This window comes from Typopeltis vanoorti, chromosome 4 (genome assembly GCF_054136105.1).
Source record: "Typopeltis vanoorti isolate ZY-2024b chromosome 4, IOZ_Tvanoo_1.0, whole genome shotgun sequence".
In the NCBI taxonomy this organism is placed as follows: Eukaryota; Metazoa; Arthropoda; class Arachnida; order Uropygi; family Thelyphonidae; genus Typopeltis; species Typopeltis vanoorti.
In genome coordinates this window covers 43,219,205-43,234,212 of record NC_143552.1, presented here as the reverse complement: position 1 = coordinate 43,234,212, position 15,008 = coordinate 43,219,205, and the positions used below count along the sequence as shown (strand labels likewise).

Below are 15,008 nucleotides of genomic sequence, written 5' to 3'. Positions count from 1 at the left end.
TTTTGACTCTAAAAGTGCTTCCAGATTTTAACTTTATTCTTTTTAAATTTTCAAATTTTCAAATTTTAAATTTTTCAAATTTTTTAAATTTTCAAACTCTAATACTACCATAAGCTAGTATTAGAGTTTGCTAATACTAGCTTATGGTCTGATCCACAATCTCTAAAGAAGGATCTGCAATTTAGGATACTTGATTTCCATCTTTGATTTACAATAATACAGTCTATCATATTCTTGGTTTGTCTGTCCGGTGATATCCATGTCCATTTTCTTTGGGGTTTTTGATGTTTAAAGAGTGTTGGTTATTGTTAGTCTATTATTTGAGCTACATTCATTGCTTTCTCCATACCCGAACCTTCTGATTACTCGACCAGGTATCCCAGTCTTTGCCTACTTTTGCGTTGTGAAGTCCCCCATTACAATTAGGAGATCTTGACTTGATGTCTGCTGTACTTACTTACTTAGATGTTCGGAATTAATCAATTGACACATAACAATGCTTGGAATAGTTAGAAGGTATTCAAGGCAAAGCCAGAATTACCAATTTCCACTCATTTCTATTTGTCTTTACAGTTTATTCTCTGACGTGAGGTATCCTACATTGACAGTAAATTTAAAAAAGTTTACATTCAGGTCACAAAAACTGAAGTTTCCTGGAGTAGTACATTTGTGAACAGGGAAACTACATGAAAGGAAATCAAATTTCACTTCTCAATAAATATGGAACTTTAATTTTCTATTTGAAATCAAAGTTGTTAAATGATAAAGGCTAACAAATAACAGTTTGAAGCTACACAGATTTTATATAAAGCCTAAATCTTCTTCTCTGAATATACCATTCTTCAGAACCACAAGCTCTTCATTCTTTATGTCACAACACTGTCATTATGAAAGGCAATAAAGAAAATGTCACTGCTATTCTAATGGGTAATACAGAGTATAATCACAAAATTAAAGTTTTACTTAGGGTCAAATCAACATACAGATGTTAACACTACTGAGAAATTATGAATTAATCATTGTCACCCCCCCACACATACACACACATCTATGGCTTGCCCAAGACAGGTTTATCAAGACTTTTGATAATACCTGTCTTTTGTGATGAAAAATGATGCGAAAACAGGTGGATGTATTCTGTCAGTGAAGGAAGGTTTTCTATAAATAAAATTCAACAGAAGTATAGGTGATTAAGGTATCTAAAAAAGGAAGACCATTATTAGATTCACATTCAACAATGCACTTGATGCAAGAGTACACAGAATTTATTTTGTCCAGAAATTGATATAATTCTGTTTCAGAATGGAACCAAACTGTGAAGATATCATCCACGAATCTAAGTGAGATACGAGATAGAGGAAAGTTAGTATTGAAAAGCCGGTTTTCCAGATGTTCCATAAAGTAATCAGCCAAAGCTGATGAGAGAGGATTGCATATGGAAGAACTCTACAAATAGGAGCAAGCAGCCATGTGAAGTATCCTGTGTTGACAAGAAATTTCAACAAGCTGATATCCTCAGAGAAAAAAAAACATTTCCCAAAAACCGAAGAGTTTCTTTGAGTGGTATGTTTGCAAAAAGGGAAGCTATATCAAAAGAAACCATACTTTCACTGTCCATCAAACAAAGATCTTTAATTTTTTCTTTGGCGTCAATACTATTTTTGATATAAGAGCTGGTGTGGCCAGTGAGGTCCTTAAGAAAATTAGATATTTAGCTAGATCAGAGGGAAAGCCAGTAGTCAACTATGGGACAACGGCTCACACACTTAGCTAGCATATCTGGCTATTTATAGGAAACCTTCCAACACTTGCAGATACATCCTCCTATCTTTGCAATATCATCCATCACAAAATACAGGTACCATTAGAAGTTAAGAGAGCTTGCACAATTTGTTTTGGATTCCTCTTTAGAATGGACTAAATAAAATAAGAATCATTTTGACAACTAATGGATATAATGAAACCACCATTCAGATAATAATGAGTGAATACACCCCACAGCAAGACTACAATCTGATATAAAGAGAATTTCCATATCCTAGCCTAGTGACTTCTGAATAAACAGCATTCTTTGCAAATACAATTTATACACTAACTTCAAACCAGCTTGAAACTTATCTTCTTTCCTACCATAAACCAAGAATAAACTGTCACCTTCATCTTTGACTTATCAAGTGTCCTGTTCATGTCAACTTTATTACTCTGGAAAGACTGGCCATTCTGCAAAATTATAATCTTAGAATGGCAAGACCATCAAATTTAGAATCTGAAAATTCTAGCCTTGCTTCCAATGCCTTACACAATTTATGAGTGTTCACTGAATTAAAGATTTTTCACAATAGTAGATTTAAATTTGCTTGCCTGTTCCATGAAACTTGCAAAACCCTATACAACATTGCCCAATCTTGACTGCCTGTCTCAAAAGTTCCAGGAAGTTACTGCAATAAACTACTAAAAAAAATTTAACTGATTATTTACTTAATCTTCAATTATTAAATTACCATACTCAACCACAGCACATGCAAACTAAAAAAGCGAATTGTGTGAATGCAAATACACAACATGTCCATGTTCAATAGCAATAAAGTGAGACTGGAAGGAGACTGAATGCATCTCATGCACTGTCTGCCTTGCAGAAGATGGCTGTTTGTTGGAACATAAGTACATTAAGTAAAATTTCTATAACTCAGTCTTTTCAGGATGGTTTGTCGGGATATGCTAGTACATTTGTGAACTGTATTTGGTAGGCCAGTTTGCATTTTGTGGGATGAAATATACGAGTTTATCCATAAGGAAAACCCTGCCAACTTCACATGAAACCAGCTAACTCACCTTCAGTTGAAGAGCAGTATTTTTGTCAGTACATCATAATTAGGTAAACAATTCATCAATTCATAAAATTATACTAAATCACTCAAGTGCACTTTATATAATTAAAATTTTTCAAATATGCCAAATTGTCAAAATATGATGGTAGACATGATATATGCAGCTGTCCAGCACGAGATGAAAAAATTGAAGATTGTTCTTTGAGTAACTAAAAATAATTACATAATACATAAATGTGCATAAAAGTGGAATCAAAATTTTGCAGGCTTGACAAAATACACAAGTGCACATTGTTTAATATCTATGGCATAATGTGTGGGTTCAGTACTTTACTCCTATGTATGTACTTGCTGCTAACAGGCAATATCAAATATTATTATTTTCCATTTTCCTGTGGTATAGTCTGTTTCCATAAAAGGGGCTCTGACGAAATAATGCCACTGTAAAAGTATATCTTCCCTAGTTAGAGGAAATAACAGCTAAACCTCTGGTTGGGAAATGTCTTTCATTGCCGGTGAAATACCATCACCTTGTTTAATAGAAACCTGAATTGGCTAGAGCTATGTTTAGTCACTCTAGAGCAACAGTTCCAGTTTCTTCCCCTTCTCTTCTCACATGTAAATGATATATTCTCAGTGACATGCCAATCATATTGTAGGGGGTCAGGACCCTCTCCCATTTGAGTGTACAGCAGTAAAATGGTTTACTGTTCACTCCAACAATACTGCAGCTTGCAACACCTGTAAAAGAATCATTACAAAATCCAAAATCCATATCAAACTCTGAAAGGGCCAAATGTTGCAAATTCACCTCCTGTTCAAATGGTAGTCGCTCCTTCCAGTTTCTTGCTCAGGCCACTGGATGCAACTTTTGTTCACTAGGTTTCCATTACTCATAATCTGGATGGTATTATATTTACCTCATCTAAAATCAAGGTCAATTTGCTGGCATCACTCTTCCAATTACTGAATTGATTACTTGGGCAAAGTTCCCTTCATGTCTCTCATAGTCTGACAAAAAAAAAAATTCCAAAGAATCTTTAATAACCTGAACACAACACATTTGGTCCTGATGGTATCCCACCTATTGTGCTAAAAATTTGTGGCCCAGTTTGTGTTTCAAGAACTAATTCCTGTTTTGTATCATCTCTTTAATCTCTACTATTCAACTAACTTCTACCCTACAACATGGAAACAGGCCCATATTAAGCCCATCCCAAAGAAAGGTGATAAAAGTCAACCAAAATACTACCAACCAATTCTTTTCATTTCTGTTCTCTAAAGTTATGGAGAATATCATCAACAACCAACTCTTGAACAACTTAGAGACCTACTGACTAATCAGTAACCAGAAGTAACTGATTAGTCAGTAGGTCTCTATCACTCACGATCTACAGCTGATCTAGCTTTCACAATCCACCTCTGGACTCAAGCCATGGAAAAATTTGAAGAAATTTAAGTGGTTCTCCGAAATCTCAAACATATTTTATTGGGTTTGACACAGGGGCCTATTAAGCTGCCATCCTATGGTCTGCTTCTACACTGTGCACAATAGATCACCAACTTTCTCACTGGTTGCACACTGTGTGTCATGGCGTACAGTTTCCTCTCTTCACATTTCTTTACAAATGCAAGAGTTCCCCCCCGGGTTTCATTCTTTCACCCATATAAATGACCTGCTCTCACATACTTCCAATCCTATCCATAGCTTTGCCAATGACAGTACACTCCATTCCTCCTTTTCATTTGACAAACCTCACAGTGCTCAAGTATTAGAATCCTCAAAATCCACCACAATCAGCAGCCCAAACTCCAATCTACTAACTATATCCCAGGAGCAAGAACAACCTTGTATACTTCAATACCACCAAAATTCAGTCCCATCAGATCTCTCACAAGAACGAGCTTCCATTCCTCCCACTATCCTTCAACAATACCCAGATATCCAAAGATGATCAGATTTCCCTTCTTGGACTGATCTACACCTCCAATCTTTCCTAGCACAAACACATTTTAACTATAGCTTCTTCAGCTGCCAGAAAACTTGGTGTACTTTTCCAGACAAGACATTATTTCACAACTTTACTGCTGCTAACTCTATAAATTCCAAATCTGCCCTATCTTGGAATACTGCTCCCACATTTGGGATGGTGCACCAAAATCCTCTCTTAGATTGCTCAATTCTATCCAAGAAAGGGCAATCTGGCTAATTAGTAATCCTTCTCTCTCTCCCTCACAGATATTCAGTTTCTGCCTTGTGCCTCTTTTCAGATACTTTCATGGACAGTGCTCTGCTAAATAGCACCATTATTCCTCCACTTTCCTGCAAAATCATTAGAACAAGTGCCACTGCTAACAACACCCTTTTACAGGTCCATCTTGAAATTCACCAAACCAACTTCGCTGCCTCTTTCATTCCATCTACTTCTATAATTTGGAACAGCCTTCCGCACTCTGCTGTCCCCCCCAAAGAATACAGCCTTCAGCTGTTCAAACAAAATGTGAACAGATTCTTCCTCTCTTCTTATCCTCTTGCCCATACATGGCACTAATTTAAACTAAATTTAAACTATGAAAGAAAATTAAAAAAACATTCAGAAAACCAGTCAAATGGACTTGACCAAGTTTTCTTTTTTTCAAATACAGTGGATAAAATAAATTGGCCACATCAAGAACAGCCTAATTTATCCCAATTAAGTAGCTGCCACAATTAAAGAAAGTTGCACATCAAGAGTTTAAAAGGTTTAGGCACATGATAAAATACAAGTTATAGCGTTTTTTTTTTTGTTTTTTTTTTATTGTGTAGCAAAATTACTGACTTTAACAAAATAAAATATTTGTATTAAATAAATTTGTATAAAATAAAATATTATGGCATCTTAAACACCTACACATGCAAAACTGATCTAGCATAACTGGTGTTTTTTTTTTTTTTTGTTTTTTTTCCTTGTTTGTTTGTTCTTGATTGACTGCTATTAAACAAAATCATACAGGTATTTAGTGCAGATATAGCATTTCCTTCCAGCATGAAACAGTCATAATCCAGTAATAAATTTCCTAGAATTCTGGGTAGTTACATGTTCAAGTTTGGGATTGTCATCCTCATTGCGGTGTTTTTATGTCCTCTGATTTGTTGCAATTTCTTCTATAATTTCCTCCTCAAAATCTTCATTTTCATTATCATATTAAACAGCACCATCAATGGATGCAAATTATTCATACTTTCTGATGTGTTTCATGTCTGATGGGACGTCATTTTCATTATTGGCCATATCTGACATATGCATGATTGAATGCTTAAAACCACAGTGAGCAAAATAGTTTTGAATGATTGTTGCTTATTCTTCACCAACTATTGTTCATTTAAACTGTGCTGCTTTTAAAGATTAACTTTTATTAATTGTTTGGTTAATTTTTTTTAATAATTTGATTCCTAACTAACTGATAATCAGCACTGAGTTCCTATTACCAAGGTTAAATGTACTGTCAAGAGTCCAGATTATCCCAGCTGTTTATACACTGGTGTCTAAAAGCTAAGGATGAACTACATTTTTATCTGTATATGAAAAAATTTTCATGACTACAGCCTCAAAATCAATAAATTTATGTCCCCAAATGTGGACATAAGTTTATTGCCAGCATACTAATAAATTACATTACACAAAAAATGTGTTAGAAATTTCATACAAATTAAATTGCAATACATTTCTGACAAAATGTTACAAATTTTCTAAGGAGGTAGTTAAGGAATTAATGCATAGTGCTTACAGAAAACTACACAGAGAAACGTTTCAGTGTGGAATATGTCCATCCAGAACTGCAATGCCGCTCTCATAATGCTATACCATACTTAGCACCAAGTAATTCAGGAGTTCTTGAGGCAAACTGGTCCACTCCTCCCTTCATAGCAAGCCTCGTTTGTTTGCTGGAGGGGAATTTCAAGCAGCACGGTCTCCCTATTGCATCCCAAACATGTTTTATGGGGTTGAGATCCAGAGTGTGTGCTGGCCACTCGATTCAATTAATATCCTGTCTCCAAAAGTATTTCCACTGCTTGTGTATGATGTGGTGTGGCATTGTCAGCCATAAAAATGAATTCTTCACCTACAGCACTATGGAACAACTGAACATGAAGTTGAAGAACTTTCACTACAATATCGTTCACCAGTCAGTCCCTTTTGCTAGCACTTGTAGCTCAGTGTGTCCATTAAGTATAATACCTACTGCCATATATATCCCTGTCAAGAACATTCTCGCGAGGATAAACAATATCACTTTCATGCTAGATCAAGTGTCATTTTGAATCAGGAAAGAATAAGACTATTCTCATCTGTAAAGAGTACATTAGCCCACTGATATCTTCTCCACATTTTATGGACACATCACTGAAAACGTGCTCTACGATGAGCTGTGGATAAAGGGATGTAGATTACAGGCCTTTGGGCACATAGGCCTACTTCTCACAGATATCTTACCACAGTTTGTCGAGATATCCGTGTACTGTGCTTGAATGGAACCAACGTTCAAGCTGACCTGCTGTGGTGGGTTGATTATATTTTGCTGTTATAACCAAAAATCTGTCTTTGTGGTCTATGGTAGAGCAAGGGCAACCTCTAAGCAAATGTCTGGAACACATTCCATTGGTTTGAAACAGCTGTCCAGAGCCCAGATACAATGTTATGCGAGATTCCAAACTCTCTGGTAATATCAGTAATTCTGCAGCCTTCTTCTAGCTTTGCAATAATCCTTCCTTGTGTGAAATCATCTAGATGATGGTTCTGAGATGTTACAAGACATTCCAGTTTGCAACTTCAGAAAAGAGCTTCCTTCAATCAATTCATTTAGCACAGCCTTTTGCCTTTTATCCTGTTGAGTGCTACTATGTGACCCCTTTGCATGCAATTCACAAATGTCAATGTGTACTTGCTTTCTACTCAAAATTATCAGTCATACAAATTCTACAAACTGATTAGTCTGAATTTGTGGTTGCAATCTTCAGACACAGTGTTTGTCCTTAAGTTTTGGATACCAGTATAACTGCCTGAAACTTTTTATAAACAGGTACCAAACAAAATTTCTCATTAAGAAGGCATTCTGCAAAAGTAGTTTTACTTAAATTTATAAAGGGAAAAAAATGCATTTTTGTACAGGAAATTTATGCAAGCTTCCACAACTAAGTTGGTAGCAACTGTTCCAGCCAAAGGCCATTACACTACAGCCTTTGTTTATTTTTTTGAATAAAATCATGGCATAGTTTCTACCCCCTCACCCCCAAGAAACGTTTTGGTTTTTCATTCTGCAAACTATGAAAAATGGTCAAACACATGCAACTAACACAGCAGCACTCAGCAGAATTAACTGCACTAATACAGCATCATATTTGTATGAAATTAAGCTACTTGACCATGGAAAGCCACTGAACCTTATAACTGAAAGATGAGATACATTCTGAACATGTGATAATACAAATAATGAATTAAATGAACTAGTTTTTGTTATAAGTTGTGAAATTGCTGAAGCTCATAGTAACGGATTTTTCATGGTTAAAATAACGTATCCTGTTTGAATCCAACTCAAACTTTAAAGATTCCATGTACAATAACTTAAAACCATTAAATGTATAGGTTCTGCAAATTTCTGAACCGATTTAATGTTAGTATTCTTCTTCTTAACAGAAATTGTATACTGTAACATCTCACTCACTCATTATACCCAACAATTACTCCATATATGGAAGAACCTATTTGGTTCTTGAATATGCATTTCTTAAAACTGTATAACAATGTCAATGATGCTGATGTTTATTATTGGGATCACGGTGTTTATCTCAATAACTCTATACTGATTCTTATTTTGGTCATTTAATAATGCTCTTGATTTTTGCAATGATTATAAAGGAGTAAACTAGACGACTCCTCATGATTTGGGTTATACAGTGCTAAATAACTTTTCTGTTTGAGCCATCAATAAAGTTGACTAAGATTTAGTGTTCTAATCAAAATAAGTTTTGTTTGTATGTTCTATTTTGGAAATCTGGTGTGCATTACTTTTCAGTATTCAGTAAAAAGAAGGTATGTTATATGTAATATGGTATGTTACAAGTAAGGGAGCTAAGTAGTCAATGAAATTAGATTAACATATTATTAATATGCAATTCAAACCGACATCTGATGTGGGTAAACTAGTCCAACAGCAAGTTTTATCTTGCGTCAGTTCATAAACATTGCCCCTCCCCTTCACCTGCCAATATCCATATTGGTTAATTTATATAAATAATGTATATCCAAAGTTATTTTTCGCTTTCAAAAGGCAGATGATGAACATCTCAAACTTTTATTTATGGGCTGAAAATAGTAATCTGAGAATCCCATAAACTCATGCCCCCCCCCCCCAACTCCTTTTTAAATTTGCATGTAATAATACTCCATATGAAATTCCACTCGCCCTTAATGGCAATAAACATAACCGAATTTTTATGTGTAAATTCAAACGACAGGAACTATAAAAAAACTTTTAAAATAATTCCATTACGCAAATTGATAAAATATGACATAAACATTAAAAAATATTACCTTCAAAATATTTTCCCTTGTAGAGAATGTGCATGTGCTTTAGAGAGAAATGTTATCACTTTTTAAATATTTTGACGAAAACTCTTTAACGAAAAATTAGGGTTTCACAGTGTATAAATTCCCTGCCGTGGGTATCAACATTTCTCTGATCATGTAGGTACAATATGCATAATTTAATTATAGCAAAAGAATATAGCCGAAAACAAAAATATCATTCGAATATAAATAAAAACTATTATTAGACGAGTGAAATGCAATATAATTATTTTCATTACTTAATTACTCGAAACATAAGTTAGGCTTAGGTGAGTGACACGTGGTTCACCACACATCCTAGTATTAAGTCTGTTCTCGTGATATTACAATAATTAGAAACATCGTCTTCAGAAAACAGCTTGCTATCAATATAAACACAAAGCTGACATAATCTCACTCACTGACATAACATATTTCTTTAAAAATAAGTCGGTTTCATACTACACCAATCGGCCTAGCTTAATCCACGATGAAACACCACCCCTGCAGCACACGCGGTTTCGCAAACTTGGCTTCGTTCCAACCATGCGGTTGATAAAAAGCCATCTTGTGAGTATTCACACAAGGGGGCGAAAGCAATAAATAAATAAATATGCCGCATAATATGGATATATAGCCAAATATCAAACTAATTTTAATCATTTGGTATTGCCATTTTTAACAACACGAACTGTGTAATCGTGGACGTCGAAAAGAATTCAATTTTATTTACATAAAAATTAAAATCAAGATATAAAATGGCACTGGTTTTGAAAGATGTATGAAACGAAAATGTAATTTATGACATTCACATATCAGTCCCACACACAAGGGATTACAGATTCTGTAGCACATCAAGGCTTCGTGCAAAACGTTCAGAAGAATTATTTCATAATTACTTATTCCATAAAAAAGTATCTCTAATAATTTTTTTTTAGCTCACACTTGGATAAAGGATTAAACTAAATTTATTATACTCTAACCATGCGAAAAATAAACTTTCAAAAAAAAATTATCTCTGTTATTCCTTCAGGAAAATGGAAGCAATAAATGACCATGAAAAAATATTGATATTATAGAGATCTTTTCACTGAGTATCACTGCATTGTACGCGTCTTCTTATTCTGTAAGAAGACGTGTATTATTGTGGTCGGAGTTACCTAGAGGAAAGATGGTATCTACAGCATACTTAAAGGGAGAACTGGTTGATAAAAGATCAAGAGAACTGGAACAGTGGTGAGAGTAATCTATTCATCCTTACCGTTGTCACAGCAATTGTGGTAAATCATTGCTTGTAGCAAATACTTCAGAATCTCTTGTACGAATATGAAAAAGGAAAAACCAATCAGAGTTGTGGACATTAGCCACCATGAAAGGTGAACTCACTGTTTGGGTAAGTTGACTGCAAAAGGTCAAGCTTCAGTCATAAAAAGTTGAAGAGCAGAGATTTTTCTGAATTTTGAAAGTGGTAGAATCTGGTAGATGGTGCAAGGAATTTTTGAGTTGGAGAAGATCAAAACAAGAGGCTCTACTTCAGCATACTCAGATGTGGAATGCTGGTTCACAAAAAAAAAAAAATGTGTAAGAAAAACATCTCTGTGGTAAAGAATCACAGAATTCTTTTTCACAAGAATTCTAAGAAGGAAAGTAGCTACATGCTGAAGGCTGATTAGGAATAAAAGATTAGACCTGGATGTCTATGTATGTTCAAGCCATTTTGGTCAAGATTTGCTGTTTTAGGATTTTCCTCAGTTGCAGTGTTAGTACTGTATAATTATTTATACTCTTTCATTGTCTTGGTGAAGAGCAGGGATATGTGGGATAAGGTGAAAGCCTTTTGGACAGAGAACTCTGTTCTGGCTATATTGTGACATTGAAGGTTCCTCTGCAATAGTAAATCCTGTGAATGCTGGCTCAACTGGCTATAGCAGGATTATGCACTAAGCTGAGTTATTCTGATGCAGTATCTTCAGGTTTAGTGGCAAGTGTCTAGTAGCTTTCTGGCATAGTTGTGCTGACCCATATCTCCATACCCTCAAAATGTGGATTATGCACTAGTACTGTGCATAACGTTTCCTATGATATTCTTCCAGAATATCATTTACACCACTTTTAGGAGAGAACAGTGGCCAGGATAATATTGGAATAAAGAGAAGTGTGTATGAGGACAGGCACTTCAAATAATTATATAAACTTCTCCATTGTCTACTTCTAGTTTTGGAAGTCTTCTCTTCACTGCTTTCTCTAAAAATCTAGAACTTCATATCAAACAGTATATCAACAGATTTCTTCTTGCTTTATTAACTGCTTTTCTATACATGCATGGGATATACAATATATTTAAACAAGTAGCATATAAAATTGTTAATTGCATTATATAGTAAAAAACAGCACTTTGATTAAAAATGTGACATCTGTGAAAATGTGCATCAAGTACCAGTTTTTAAAATGCACCTCATGTGACTATTTACATAGCTCTGAACTGTTAATCAGATGCACATCCAGGATAAAGTGATACTATTCCTCAGAAGAAACCAATGCAGAAAATTATGAACTCTCAATTACAGCTTTCAGGAATGATTTAATTACAGAGTATTATAAAGGATCCCATTCTTATAAACAGATAAATCCACTGATGCTTTAGTTCCAAAGAAGTAGCATGACTCTTTTAGCCCTAACTTTTAAAAATTGGTTGTGAAGCAGCCAGTTTCCAACCCTGGTCATGAGTGGTGATTGATTTCAGGACTTCCAAAGATTATGACATTGTGAGGTCATCAGGTACTCACCATCTTGTGTTCCTAAGAATTAATAATATATTACTGCACAAAATACTTTTTGTAGTCAATTTTCCCCATTTAGGGTGAAAAACTCAAGCTTCTGGGAAAAAGAAAAAAAAATCCTACATATTTGAGCTTAGTGGCTGAAATGGATCATTTTGAGAGCAGATCTGTCAGCTGAATTGCTCTCCATTGGACAGCATCAAGAATTTCTTAATGCTTTGGTACACTGCTTCAAATGTGAACAGTATTCTTAAGCATAAGCAGATTGAGATTTTTATGGAGTTACAGTCTGTTTAGCAGGAAAATAACAACCTGATAAGAAAAGGATTCTGTTGAGGCAGCTATTAATGAAATGTATTTATGCCAGGAGAGGCTACAGGTAAATGTCATTCCAAGGCATGTTCCTGTTCAGGTAACCTGAGATCCCCCTGGGGAAGGATAATCAAGACTGCATCTGCAGGATTACTGTAAATTTAATTCTTGCTGCTGACCAGAGGATAATCTTTCTATTCCTTTTTATTCAGCATGTCACACTAGTACATTCATTCATTCATTACCACTAGTACTATTATCATATTTGGTATATTTTCATAATAGGTTTTTCTTCCATGCATGAGCAAGTCAGGTTTATGATCCCAGGGTTAGGAATAAGCGCAGTGGGCAAATGCAGCCAACATCAACAATGGCAAGAAGTCAAATCTAAATTCACTAAATGTTGGAGAAAGAACAGTGCTGTGTTCCTCTTCAGAATGAAGGATGTTAAGATATATTTTTCTTATGCTTATCAAACAACTGCCTGGAGAAAGAATGTTCTAAGTTTGATTCTAGTCGTCACCTACAGGAACTTTTTCTAAGCCTTTTTTCAAATGGTTCATGATCCCATCATATGTAGACTTCAAAAATAATTATTTATATGTAGACTTCCCATATGAAGACTTCAATAATAATTACTTAAAAAATAATTACTCAGCAGAATTAAAGACTTTATATAGATCCTAACAATCACCCCTTTTTTTCTCACCCATATATATATATACAGGGTGTTCGGGATAAATTTGACAGTTTCGTAAGGAAAAAGAAAATCTTCTTTGTATCTATTAAATTTAATGAATTGACAAAAAAACATTACAGGCAGAGTTAATTACAATACTATCAACAAGATTTACTCAAAATAACCACCATTAGCATCGATCACAGCTTCAATTCTGCTTCGGAACCTCGAACAAGCTGATGCTACAGTCTCCCTGGGAAGGGCCGCAAAAACTGTTTTAATTTTATCCATTAACTGGGCTTTTGTATTACTGGAAGTGCGATTGGTGTCTTTTTCAACTGCGCCCCATACAAAATAATCCATGGGGTTAAGGTCTGGGGAGTTTGGAGGCCAAACATTTGGACTGGTGAAGTCGTAGAAATTTTCAGACAACCATTTTTGACTTTTCCCAGAGGTGTGGCAAGGGGCCGAATCCTGCTGCCATACATACGGCCTACCATTGGCTACCCTTGTTATCCAGGGCTTGACTACAGTTAGCAACTCCACAAACAAAGCCCGAATTCCAATGCCAGGGTTCTTCAACACCTGTTCCTGCAGATTTGCGAGGAATTCTGCTGTACGAACGCAATCAGATCGTCTGCTAGGGATCTTTCTTCTTGCTACATCCTCGTAGTCACCATTGCAAGTCTCTAGTTCATGCCTGATTGTTTTTACTGTATTCAGGGAGCATTGGGCAGCAGTTGTAATATCCTTATTTTGATGGCGGGCACGAATAATCATGATACAAGTTATTCTCTTCCATGATTCAGGTGGGTTCCAGCTATCCATCCTTTCTGACATCTTGTATATGAATGAAGAAGGGTCCAAACTTTTAAATGAAGAGAAGTGTGTGTTAATACATGTAACTTACGGAAAAATATAATTAATTATAAATATGTCAAATTTATCCCGAACAGCCTGTATATATATATATATATATATATATATCAAATTCGATGCACTTGTAAACTGCTCTACACAAATAAAAGGCATAGGAGATACAAGGTGAAACAGGATGCAAATTCACAAAAGAAAAAAAAAAAATGGCATATTAAACTGAAGGGCCGATTTGTCTCTATGCGGGATGAAAAGTCCGAGTTTCCGGGAGAAAAAACCCTGCTACCTCCGTATGAGATCGGCTAACTCACCTTCGATTGAAATCGTCCAGATAATGCCAAAAATAAAACAATACAAATCAAAGTTTAGAACAGATTGGTTAAAAGAATGGTAGCATATAGCTACCCTTCCCCGGCCGTATGGCAGATGGGAACCAGAAGAAGAAGGTTAAAAGAAGTGCATGATAATCTTAGTACAGCTTATGAAATCCAATAAACGCATTAAATAATCATAACGCCAGTGGCGGCCGTTGAAAATTTTAAGTGGGGGTGCTGCATATACAAAAAAAACTTTTTATCCTAATTAGTAACGAATTTATTAATAAACAAATTGCTTTATTAAAAATATTTCATCCTCACTACGAACAAACACCAATAATAAAAGTTTCGTATCAATAGCAATGACAAGTGCAAACGAATATCGGCGTTAGATCTCAGTGCATTTCTTTCGTGTAACGATAATTGAAAAAATATAATTATTTTCATATTTTCAAATGACACTCGTCATAATTCAGCCTTGTATCTATAATAAATAAATAATTATATGTTATTTTAACAAAATAAAATAAGATTTACAAAAAATAGTTCACCACGCACACACACCAATAATAAACGTTTCAAGAGCAAACTATCGGCGATCTAAGCGCCTCCGTAGCGCAATTGGAAGA

At 35.1% G+C, this 15,008-nt stretch overlaps 1 protein-coding gene across 4 annotated transcripts in view; it reads right to left on the bottom strand.

Annotated features, from left to right (window-relative positions):
- LOC150107261 (uncharacterized) overlaps positions 1 to 9,907 on the bottom strand; it is a 149,079-nt gene extending 139,172 nt beyond the window's left edge. For 2 of the 4 annotated variants that reach the window (XM_090391109.1, XM_090391110.1), the window contains exon 1: positions 9,838 to 9,907. In XM_090391109.1, coding sequence (XP_090247235.1) covers positions 9,838 to 9,843 — 6 coding nt within the window. In that variant the 5' untranslated portion in view covers positions 9,844 to 9,907. Of the gene's footprint in view, positions 1 to 5,719; positions 5,842 to 9,400 lie in introns of those variants that run through there. The other 2 variants (XM_090391111.1, XM_090391112.1) reach the window with 2 other exon arrangements.
- Positions 9,908 to 15,008: the final 5,101 nt, after the last annotated feature.